Here is a 12,499-nt window from a genome sequence, read left to right as displayed (position 1 = left end):
AAAGGTTTCTTCACTTGTGGCGGTAAACGGTCGTCCGGCTTCTTCATCGTACGTAACACTTGTATGACCATTTCGGAATTTTTCAATCCATTCGTAGACTCTGTTGTCGCAAAACATTGTACCGAAAGTCTTTGATGAATTTTGGCCCCTGATACATCTTCCAACCACAAAAAACGGATCACTGAATGTTGCTCTTCTTTGATGCAAATAGACAGCGGAGCAGCCATGATTAACAGTACTGCAGTGGTAACGAAACTAACCTAGCAGCTATAAAATTGCAAAGATATAACAACAAATAGACAAAGTATGTGTCATCAACGTAAAATGACAATACTGCCAAGATAAACAAAACTATAACTAAATTGCGGGTAATAATTGACTTACTCTCATAGCAAATGATTGTGGAAACTTTAATTGATTGTAACTTTTAATTTACAGTGCCATAATGAACACTCATTACATAAATGAAATCAGAACACTTGGCATGAGGATCTGAACAATAAATTTAAGTGGAATTAAATCTAAGTAGAATCTTGAGATTTTCATATAAGTATTACATGCCAATAGGTAGATGTATTGAAAAGAAGATAAAAATTAATAAGAAAAGTTACTTATGGGAGAAGAAGAATCCAACAGATGGAAAGAATCCACACCTGCAATGTCACACCATGGTCATGGGGAGCACTGTAATGTTCTGTTTCATGTTTTTGTAATTTATTTAAATACAACTTAATAGCGGGATGCTTTTGTACTCACCTTAGTCACCATTTAACCAAAATCAGAAATATCATGTGCATAATCTGCTTATGGACCCCACAAACATATTTCTGAATGTTATCATGTTTTAACTGTGTGCATTTTATTTTCTAAGGCAGAATTTGTTGAGCAGTCCAACATTTTCTGTAACAGAAGTAGTAAACTGCTTAAAACTATAGTCAGGCTGGCCTGTGTAACAGACCAGTGATCGTCAATTTAAGATGAATTCACAGATTTTTCATTGTAGACTAGTATGTGCCATTTAATTGTTTTGTTAATTGTTTTCTGTTCTTCAGCAAAGCTGAATTTTTATTTACATCTTTTACAATTTTTCAGAATTGGCACTCCGTATTCTCTCTTTCTCTATTTAGTGCATCATTGGCAGGGTCTTGCAATCCTTTAGCTGCACGTGTATACTTGTACCGCTTATTCCTTGTTCTTTATCTTCTTCCAGGAACTTCTGTATTTTTAATGGGCATCTTATATCCTTTATTTTGATGAGGTGTCTACACTGTCATTCTTTCCCTATTTTTGCCGGCCGGGATGGCCGAGCAGTTCTAGGAACCACGCAACCGCTACAGTCCCAGGTTCGAATCCTGCCTCGGGCATGGATGTGTGTGATGTCCTTAGGTTAGTTAGGTTTAAGTAGTTTTAAGTTCTAGGGGACTGATGGCCTTATAAGTTAAGTCCCATAGTGCTCAGAGCCATTTGAACCTTTCCCTATTTTCATCATAACTAATTTTCCCCAGTTTTTACTCATATTTCTGAATTACATGAAACAGCTTCCTCAATAATATGTGATTTTAGTTTTTAATGGAAATTCTGATTGGTTTACTTTACCAAACAGTGGTCATTGTTGTTGTGTGCACATTGTCCGAGATTACCATCACCATTTTTGTGCAATTTTTAAGCATATTGTGTGGAAAAATTGGAACAGTATTATGACATCTACTGAGAAATAATATAATACAGAAGTGGGATGACATAGAATAACTTAAGTTTCATTATTATCATTAAAAGATAATTTGTAGATGAAATTCATGTGATATATACACACGGCTGCAAAAATCTGTGAAGTTCTGTTATGTTCCTGACTTATTAAAAGATCTGGATGTCTGCATTAGTTGTTTAAAAAAACAAGAAGGACTTTTCCACCCTTACAATCTGCAGCATGTAAAAACATTGGATATGGCATTTGAAACTGCTATTCAGATGGGCTTATTTACGCAGGCAAGAAAATATGGTGAGGAGCTAATTCCAGGCCTCAGGTAATATTTCCAATCATTATTAAAGTATATTTTAAGTAAATACTGATGTTACAGAGAGAGCTCAAAGCCTTGCAACTTGGAACAATTGGGAATCACGTGTTGAAGATTCTTTATGAGGTTTCCAGTTAAGCTCTCCCAATGATTTTCCTTTCAGTTTTAATTAATTACAGCAACATATTTCCATCTTTAAATTAGTTTGCATGAACTGTGAAGATGAGGTTATGTTTGTACATTGTGTTGGGACTTAACTTCACATTTACATCTGTATCGGAGCATGACAAGAAAGTTAAGGGGACATTGTATGTCCTATACTGCCAGTGTTAAATTATCGAATTTTGTGACCCATTATCTTGGAAACTTTTTAAGACACCAACTTACAACTTTCCATAATTATTGAATGCACCTTTCTGGATACACTGAACTAGAATTATTACTAAAATTGTATTGTGGGGCATGTTATCTTTTTTTTCCAAAAACTCAATTTTTTTTACAGAATTTCGTAAATAAATAAACATAAAAACAAAACAACTCAGGATATTTTAATTATTCTAGTTCCATATGTGTTGAATCTTACACTTGGCATGCTGTGAAAATTTCATGTCTCTACCATCAGTCCTTTTGTAGAAAATGGACCATTTATTGCAAAAAATGTAGTTAAGAGATATTGAGGCTTAGAACTTTTTTATTACAAATTCTTATACAGACTTACATTTCTGCATATTTTATCCACTAGAATTGCCCTGGCCCATAGTCTGTGTCTTCTTCAGTGTCACAACAGCCTCCTCCTTTTCTTTCTTGCTTCTTTTGTCATTTGCTGAGCATCTAACTCTGCTTCACATACACAAAGCTCATCCAGTTCCCGCAGTCCTTTAGCTGTGTTCTGTCCAAATCTTACCCCTAACTTCTCCAGAACCTTAAGTCTTTCATAGTTCCCACCATTAAAAGTTATTACAGCATCAGACACTGCTAACTTTAGAGTCATAAGGCCAACAAATACATTTTTAGGCACACGAAACCACACAACATTATTGAAGGACTCATTCACATTCTGGGTCTTCCCATGTAAACACTTGTTTCGTATCTCAGGATTTGCCAAATCTCTGTAAATAAGTTTGATTGCCTCCATTACTGTCAAAGGAAGAGAATGTTTAAGTGTAAATTCATGCAAGCTGCCAGAAAATTCAGAAGTGACCATGCTCCCTAGTGCATCACTTCAGGAACATTATCGTGGTTTCCTTCACTGCTAGCACATGTGTTTTAAAGTACTTCAGAAGAATATTCAGGTCTCACATATCTGTTACCCGCAAATTTGTGTTTCTTGAAGTTACTTTTATGCTTAGTTATTTTATTTATGTATAAAAAGCAATATTAGTTAGCTTATTACAAAAGTAGCCGATAAGCACACCACTTTCAATGAAAACTAGTATCAGAAAAAAAGACTGATTTGTTTATTTGTAATGCCAACTTCTGAGACATAGCAGTAGGCACAAAACAAAGCAATTCACAGCCTTCTAGACTGTGTAGTTCCAAAGATATGACTGCTCAACTGTGGCAGTATATGCGTAGCCACAAAATTTGACAGTCACATGTTAACATTCAAAATATTATTTGAAGGTCTCACAATTGTCTGATTGTAATGTATTATATACCAAAATGTTCAGGAAACTCCAAAGTACATTATGGTGTAGAAAACATAAAATGTCAAATTTCAACGAATTTCACGTACAGTGTCCCCGTAAGTGATTATAATAATTTAATTGCAGCAATTAAAAGTGGTATTTAGATACTGTCAAATAATTAGAATAAAAATTCAAGTTACTTCGTGAAGGAAACAAGTACAAAGAAATCTTAATTTTGAAACAGAAGACTGATATACCAAGTCTTTATCCAATCTCCCCCACAAACTATTTCTTGAGATAATTAACATATTGGAGTAAGAGGAAGTATTGACTGTGTACAGAGGAGCATGCCAAAGATGAGAAGCAATTTAATCAACTAAATTATAACTGCTGCAGAAAAAATAATCAACTGTATATGCAAATTCTTATAGGTAGTGATGGTCCCATAAAAATATTAAGAATTGATCATGTAGTCAAAGTGTAAATAAGATAATCAGTTGTAGTGTGTACAGCACATCAGTCCTTATCGCTTTTTATTCACAGAAAAATGAGTAATATTATTACAATGATATATAACCCCTGTATGGACTAAACATTTATTAACCAAGTAAATATTAAATGTAAATATTTTTGTTTAAAACCAAGGCTGTACCAATACTCTGACATTTCAAGGAAGAGTTTAAGTAATAAATAAATTCATTAAATTAAATAATAAACAAATACTAAATTTCAGTAACTTGTTATAAAGTGATATTTATTCCTGTTGTGATCCCGTAGTAAAGATATTTATTCCTAGTTAACATTTTTTGTAGCAGTCTGTAGTTTGAAGAAGTAGTTAACACTTAACTGAGGAAGCAGCTTGTCCAAACATGTTTATGTGTAATGTGTGTGTAAGTATTATCTGCAAGTTGGTCATTTACTGGAACTACACATTTTTGTAAATGTAATAATTTCCCAGTTTCTGGGTTTGCAATATAGTAAATGTTGTCATTTTCCTTTCAGAAAATTTTTAAAACATTCCTAGTTGTCATCATTTGATGTTGAGCAAATGTTTTATTGGTTGCTGTATGGACTCCAAGCAAATTGTGAACAAAACACACTGTATGTGATCCTATTGAGTGTGTCCTGGCATCGTCAAAGAATAAAACACTCTCACAGAATCTTTAAGACCAACCCAAAGGCTGTGCCAAACCATAAAATAGTTAAATATAAGGGAATGTCAAATATAATATCATTTACCAAAAAATACGTTGCTAGAGGCTTATCTTTGACTAAAGACAGAACTTTGATATTTTTTCCAATATGATTTGAGTAAACAGAGCATCCAAGTTGACATTTTATGTAAACGAAAGCCTCTGTCTTTGATAGTTAAATTATCTGCCACTCTAATATTAATTAATTTTTAATTACATTGTCCAAAAGATTGAAATCTTCAGTACCAAGAAAGTTGCCAATCCACATGCACCTCTACCCGATTCCCCATGCCTGAAATTTGTCCTATTAGTCTACTCTTGCACTGTCCTCTCCACAGACTCCCTCTTCTTCTGTTCTGTCTCCATCTCCCATTTCACTCCTGTTTGTCATTGTGTGCATATTCAGCTCCTTGCGCCTGCACCAGAGTGAGCTCACTAGTGCCACGTTCTTATCCCACTCCCTTGCTCCCTCTTTCTTCTAGCTCTCAGCTATCCTCCCCTCTACATTTCCCACCCACTTCCCACCTCCTTCTCCTTTCATCCATTCCAAATAACACAATGCCCCACACCATTGAAGCTGCTGAGCTGGAATGTGTTGTACTAGTTAGCTCTGAAGGAAGACATTCTCTAAATGTTCAGGAATGTTTTCAATCTTAGTTTAGGTGCGTGCTGACCACTCCACAACCACACATCGAGTGGTTACATGTACTACTATAATTTTTTGTACACCACACAGAATTTTCAATTACCATAATTATTCATAGACATCTAGCACAAGTTGAACCATACTTTGATCAAATCCATAGACCAGAACAGCAACTATTCATTTTTTAAACTTGACAGTCTTCATGTAGAGATGACACCACCATTCTGTTGAAAAGGGGAAATGAGGAAGACTTACAGTAGTCAGTAAGAACTGTCATGAAATAACTTAGTAACTGGGTATAGAATAATCAGCTTGTAATAAACAGTCAAAAATACTAATGCAGTGATCCAAATAAGGATATGTACACTTGCTAGTAGCACAGAAGCCAAATTCATAGAATTATAGCTGCAAAACAAATGGAAGTGGATAATTTGTAATTTAAAATGTGTAACCATAGAAATTACTTTTATGTGTACCTATATGTTTAAATTGATTTGACCAGAGTTTTATCTGCTGTATCTGCTGTACCAAGGGTTTCCAAAACTCCAGCCTGCTAAGGACACCACCTCTGGAGAGCAACAAAAACTATTTGGTATCAACACAAACACATTGAGTTGTTTTCATAATTAAACCTCCAGCAGCTGCTATGATACTGCGTGGTACCAGTATCACCACTAGTGGCATCAGCACTGCCGCAAACTACCCTGCCACTGTCGCACTACCGCGCTTTCACAACTCACGTGCTTCTGCCGATGTCCTTTTGCCGGGCGAGTATCTGGGTCACTGCCCAACCACTCTGCAGCGAGTTCACACTCCGTACTTAAGACGGCTGCACCTAGCAACTCGTCAATCGGAGTTCAGATCACCAAGCTAACGAGGAGTCTGTCACTGCGTCATCCACAGACTTCAACCATCCTGTACTACTGTACTGTTCACTTCTGACCTCAACCTCATGGAATTTGTACTTCATCCATCCTCGACCACCGTATGTCTCACCGCTGACCTCAGCCTCCAGACTTCAGATTTCATCCATCCTCGAGCAAACTACTGCTTACCAATAACCACAATCTCACAGACTTCATCAGTGTAAGAACATTCCAGTGCAAAGTCAGTGACTGACTTTCAGCCTGAACCAAGAAGTGCAGACACATGTCCCAAGGAACTGTGTTCATGTATTCTGTTCATTAGATTTAATAAAAATACAGTTGTTCCTTGCTACATGGGCACTTCATTTCATAGCATGTTCCATCCCCTGAATCACAAATGCTGCAACAATGAGGATCAAAGTTGTAAAGTTTAGCCACAGTATGCAGCACCAAAGATTGAAGATTAAATGTCCACATCCCATTGACTGTAATGACTAGAGTAATTGGCTTTGGCATCCTGTCCCAATAGTGACTACCATTCAGCCCATCAGATTTTTGTGCTTCTGTGCTTGCACAAAATAGTCTTTTCATACTCCTGCACAGCTTAGAACAGTTACTATTTTTTCCTTCTGAAGCACCTCATCAATGCCAGATGCTCATACTCCTGTGCACACTCACTGTTCTTGCCACCTCCATCGATTCCACAGGACTCGTTCCTCATCCTGCCTCCTCCACTTTTCTGCACTCGTGCACACAATACACAATCCACCTCCTCTGCCACTCTGCTTCTTGGTTCCTATCTGGTCTTTAATTCTTATGCGTGCACTGGTGTCACTGGCACCTCTACCATCAGGGTATCTGCCTCAGACACATCTGCTAGCAGCCAGCCTGCAGCCGACCCACCAGCAGTTGACCCACCTGCCAGCATCCTGCCCTCCCACCAGCAGCCTGCCGTCCCGACAGCAGCTGCCCTTCCGCCAGCAGCCTGTACGCCCCTCCCCCCCCCCCCCCCCGGCAGCCTGCACGCCCCTCCTCCCCCCCCTGCTCCCCCCCCCCTGGCAGCCTGCACGCCCCCCCCCTGCTCCCCCCCCTGGCAGCCTGCACGCCCCCCCCTGCTCCCCCCCCTGGCAGCCTGCACGCCCCTCCTCCCTCCCCCCCCCCCCCGGCAGCCTGCACGCCCCTCCTCCCTCCCCCCCCCCCCCCGGCAGCCTGCGCATCCCCCCTCCCTCCCCCTGGCAGCCTGCACGCCCACCCACATCAGCATCCTGCACGCCTGCCGGCATCCTGCACGCCTGCTGGCATTATGCCTTGCTGCCGGCATTGTGCCTTCCTGCTGGCATCGTGCCTTTCAGCCAGCAGCCTGCTCCCCCATCAGTGGCTTGCACAATCACCCGTCTGCAGCTAGCCCACACACAGATGGCCTGTTGGCAGTTGGCCCAGTGGGCCATCCCACACTCCCCCCAGGCTGCGAATTGAACTTCCCTCAGTCTCCATTTACGCACTCCTGTAAATTTCAACACAAACCCAGACAGCGCCAGGTTTCATCCCAATTGCCACCATCAGTGGCTGGATCTGTGCTCCACGACAATGAAATGGCATCTCTATTGCTACCCTTGGTGGCCAGGTTGACCTACCCAGAAAATGGCACAGTACATTTCTCTTTTTCAGATTTGTTCCTACCATTCCTTTTCAATGGCAGACTCATTTACCACAGTTGCAACCAATACATCTACCTTTGGGCAACACTCCCTGTGTCCAGACCTCCACTGTTATGAACACCAAACTCACGGATCATTTCCTCCAGCCTGGGGCATCTCCTACCTTGTCTCCGAGATGGTTCTGTCTTATCTGGCAGAGGGGAGGAGGGATGCTGTATACCCAGGGTACCACCTGTGACACAGCCACCAAGCATGCAGCTGTATGCCATGGGTTACCAAAACTCCAGCCCACTAATGACACTACTTCTGGTGATCTAAAGAAAACAGTTCGACATCAACGCAAACACGCCAGGTTGTTTTTATAACCGAATCTCCAGCAACCACCATGGGACTGTATTTATCCAGCCTTAGTGCTAGAGGTGTAAGCAATGCCACAAATGGCACTGCCATTGTGACTCTATGTCACTTCTGCGTGTCAAATGCCTCTGCCGGCAACCGCCTGCTGGGCGAGCATTTAAGTTGCCACCCATCCATTCTACAGTGAGTTCACACTTCAGGCTTATGCTAGATGAACCTAGCAGCTAATCAGAGTTCACATCGTCAAGCCGACAAAGAGTATCTTGCCACAGGATCCACAGACTTCAACCGGCCTCGAGTACCCTATCAGTCGCTGCCGACCTTGGCCTTACGGACTTCGGACTTAGCCCACTGCTCTCCATCAACCAACCTCATGGACTTGCATCAGTGTAAAAACAGTCCAGTGCAATGTCAGTGACTGACTTACTGCCTGATCCAAGTAGTGCTAACTCACATCCAAAGAAACTTATGTTCTTGTGTTCTGGTCATTCGACTTAATAATCATACAATTTTTCCTTGCTATTTGGGCACTTCATTTTGTAGTTTGTTGCCTCCCTCAGTCACTAACACTACATTATGCATAAGCTCCTTTTGTAGGTGAGAAGTCCAATGGAAGTAGAATACAACACAATACAATGTGGCAGTAACTACCAAATTAAATGTGGACTAAGAGTTCTGAAATAATGTTGGAACAGAAATTAAATAATTAAAAGACATTTGAGATTTTTGTGGATTTTTTTTCCCCCTATGGTGTGATGTGCTCGACCAAATGCTAGGCTGCAAAGTTAAAAATGTGTTCAGTAACTGTACTTGATGCTAACCTATTTTCTGTGTGTCATCCCTGTGTCCCATCCTCTCCCACCCAACTTCTTTCCCATCCTCCAACACCCTGTACAGGAGCCTCTCATCCATGTCTCGCATTAACTGACCCCCCCCCCCCCCCCTCCCTCCTCCCCCCCCCCCCCCCACGCACACACTCACCCATTCCTTCCACTTTCTTCTCCATCCTACCCTCTCACCCCCCTGTGGCCATTTCATGGTCTTATTACCATATATTGTCTTTCAAAACTATGCTTCACTTCATTCTGTTCATCTTTTAAGATAGTTGTTAGACTTTTAAAATTCAATATGATTTCAACAGCACAACATGATAATTTCCTTCGTGAAGTAATTTGAAGCTTCAGGAGCTTAAAATATTTGGGCCTTTCCTACTGTGCATCAGTGACAGTACGTATGTATCAACCATTTTGAAGTAATATAAAACCTAAATGAGGTGTTATACTCCCTCCGTCAGAAAAGTTCCAAGATATGGTCTTCTTCTATTTTTTTTTTTTAAAATAGAAAATTGCACTTACCAAATGATGATCCCAGCTCCAATTGAATTAGTCCCTCTGGCTATCTGTACACAGTTGCCAACGTTTCTGGAAGTCTTGGAAGCAAGCAGGGAAATTTTCCACTGGGACGATGCTTATAAGGTCATTTGTCATGGCCTGTTGGATGTCTACAATATCTTGATGAAGGTTTCCTTTCAGTCACCTTTTCACTCATGGAAACAAGAAAAAATCACAAGGAGTGAGGTCAGGTTAATGTGGGGGATGGTGGATGGCAATATCAGAATGTCTGGCCAGATACTCAGTAGCAGGTAAAACAGTATGGGGTCGGTCATTGTCATGCAGGTAGAACCAGTCCTAAGAGTGCCACAAATCAGGACAGTGACATCAAATAGCTTGTTGCAAATGCTTCAAGACTTTGATGTAAAGAGCCTGGTTAACTGTTTAGACTTGGAGGAATGTACTCATGGTGAGCTAATCCTTTACTATCAAAGAAAGCAATCAACATTGCCTTTGTTCTCATAGGTTGTCACTTGTCTTTTTTTGAGGCTGATGATTCAGGACTCTGCCGTTGAGCACTTTGATGCTTCATGTGAGGGTTGTACTTTTAGCACCAACTTTCATCTTGAGCAATACTTTTCGACAGAAATGTGGGATCACATGTGGCTCTGTCCAGTAGTTCAGCAGAAATTCTTTGTCTTTCCTCTTTATGTTTGACTGTTAGTGTGTGAGGTACAAGCTTTGCATTAAGTTTCCATTTCCCTAAATCGTCGCCTAAAATCTTATGACACACAACAGGATTCAAATTAAGTTCTTATGATATCACACGCACAGTTACATGACTGTCTTCTTGCAACAACTGCCTTATGTGTTCCATGTTTGCATTGGTATGTGAAGTAGACTTGTGACCAGCTCTGGGCTCGTCCATCTCGCATTGAATCTCTGCCTTCTTGAAACTTTTTGTGCCACCCGAAAACATGACATCTTGAAAGTGCCTCGCCTGCATATGCTTGCTTAATTGCTGTCCAAAATTCACATTTGGGTTCTCCTGAGCTTAATGCAGAACTTAATGTTCTCTCTTTGCTCACAATCAGCATCCATTGTGTCACCGTAACTAATGTGCCAAGAACCAAGTGTGTTGCTAAGCACAGCCCTGCCACCTATTGAGCTTGCCAGGAAATATGGCCAAGGTCATTTCAAGGACATACACATACTAGGTAACATAAAAATAACATTTGTTCCATTTTAGTATTGCAAACTTAAAAAAAACTCTATCCTGGAACCTTTCTGACAAAGGGAGTATATACCCAGAGACGATACTTCAAGATTTCATTATCTTCCTCCTCCTATTCCTCCTCATGCTCTGCAATATTTTCCTGTTCCTCTTGTGAAAGAAAATAAGCTCTTCTTTCTACCATATCCATTGTATATTTCTGTTACAGGAAATATTATGGAGAACGACATCCTCTGCTTGGGATTTCACTCATGAAGTGTGGTAAGATATGTGTTTATCTTGGAGACTTCTCAGCAGCACGTGATAAACTGGAAGAAGCAGAACATGTTATAAAATTAACTCATGGTGTGAATCATATTTTATATAAATCAGAGCTTGAACCACTGTTGTTAACATGCCACGTTGAACTAAAGAGTTAGGCTTTTTTTCCTGTTTATATAATAAGCTGTTTCCACACCTCCTTTTTTTTAAGGAACTGGCTATGTGAGGTAAAATAAACCATATTATTGCTATGAGTGGATGGATGTGGTGTTTGGTTGTTAACAGCTGGATTTATGACTTGATGTAGGATTGACACCTGTTGTTGCTGGTGAGAGTAAAATGATAGTCTGAAGATTTACAAAAATGAGGAAAGGCATCTTCTCAATTGCAGCTGACTGATATGTTATACACACATGCATTACACTAGCTTTTGAGTTCTTTTTTCCAAAAAGAAGTGCTAGCTCGTTTAAAGGTTAATGTCATTTCATATACTGTCAGATACATCTTTGTGCAATGCTTCTGTCAGCTGTAGGTGATGCTTACCTTTCCTCGTTTGTGTTTGTTCTTTTCATCCTAAAGTTTCCCTTATAATAATAGTCTACAAATTCTGTAGAGGCTACTATTTTGCTGCAGTGCTGAAGCAATGAAATTGTTGTTGTTCTGCTGTAGTTGGGAGCATTGACATTATTGCTCGCAAAAAATTCAGTTATGATTTTCTGTGCGATTTGGGTGAAAAGGAAACAAGTGGTACAATAGAGTGCTTAGCAGCAGGTGGTATGTGCAGCACTAACATCAAGAAATATGAAGAAAAGGCACTCAAAAAATTACTGTAAGTTTTCAAGGTATTATAGTCATCATCTTCTGGAAGGATAAAGAACTGTTTTGAAATTGTGAAAAAAAATTATACCAAAATTTAATCCTTTGATATTGAGTATGTGGGAGTTTGGGTCCTTATTGTTATAAATAACAACCCGTTGATCCACTTGTTAAAACAATGAGAACATTTATTGCCACACTTCAGATATACGTCATTACACATCGAAAGTATCACATAGACTGAACATAATGGCCGCCTTGGCCCAAAGAGTTTTTTGTGTGCCAGAGATGTGGCACGTCAGTGTTGCCACAGAGGCCTCCCCACTGCAGTGTGGAGCACGAGGCTCTGGCTGTTGTGGGGGGAGGGTGTAGGTGTCGCGCCGTTTTCGTCCGGAGGGGGAAATGGGCGGGGCGGGGTGGGGGTTCAAGCCCTTTTGGATGGAAAAATGTAATCATGGTGCCACACCGGTGGGAGTATGCAGCGACTGGTTTGT

General features: G+C 40.3%; 1 protein-coding gene across 2 annotated transcripts in view; it reads left to right on the top strand.

Annotated features, from left to right (window-relative positions):
* Positions 1–11,541, top strand: part of LOC124723064 (histone-lysine N-methyltransferase SMYD3) — a 104,663-nt gene extending 93,122 nt beyond the window's left edge. For both annotated transcript variants that reach the window (XM_047248241.1, XM_047248242.1), the window contains exons 8-9: positions 1,862–2,024; positions 11,137–11,541. In XM_047248241.1, coding sequence (XP_047104197.1) covers positions 1,862–2,024; positions 11,137–11,347 — 374 coding nt within the window. In that variant the 3' untranslated portion in view covers positions 11,348–11,541. The remainder of the gene's footprint in view (positions 1–1,861; positions 2,025–11,136) is intronic.
* Positions 11,542–12,499: the final 958 nt, after the last annotated feature.

Source organism: Schistocerca piceifrons, chromosome X (assembly GCF_021461385.2).
Source record: "Schistocerca piceifrons isolate TAMUIC-IGC-003096 chromosome X, iqSchPice1.1, whole genome shotgun sequence".
Taxonomy (NCBI): domain Eukaryota; kingdom Metazoa; phylum Arthropoda; class Insecta; order Orthoptera; family Acrididae; genus Schistocerca; species Schistocerca piceifrons.
Note: the sequence above shows the minus strand (reverse complement) of the source record. Positions and strands in the feature narration are given on the sequence as shown.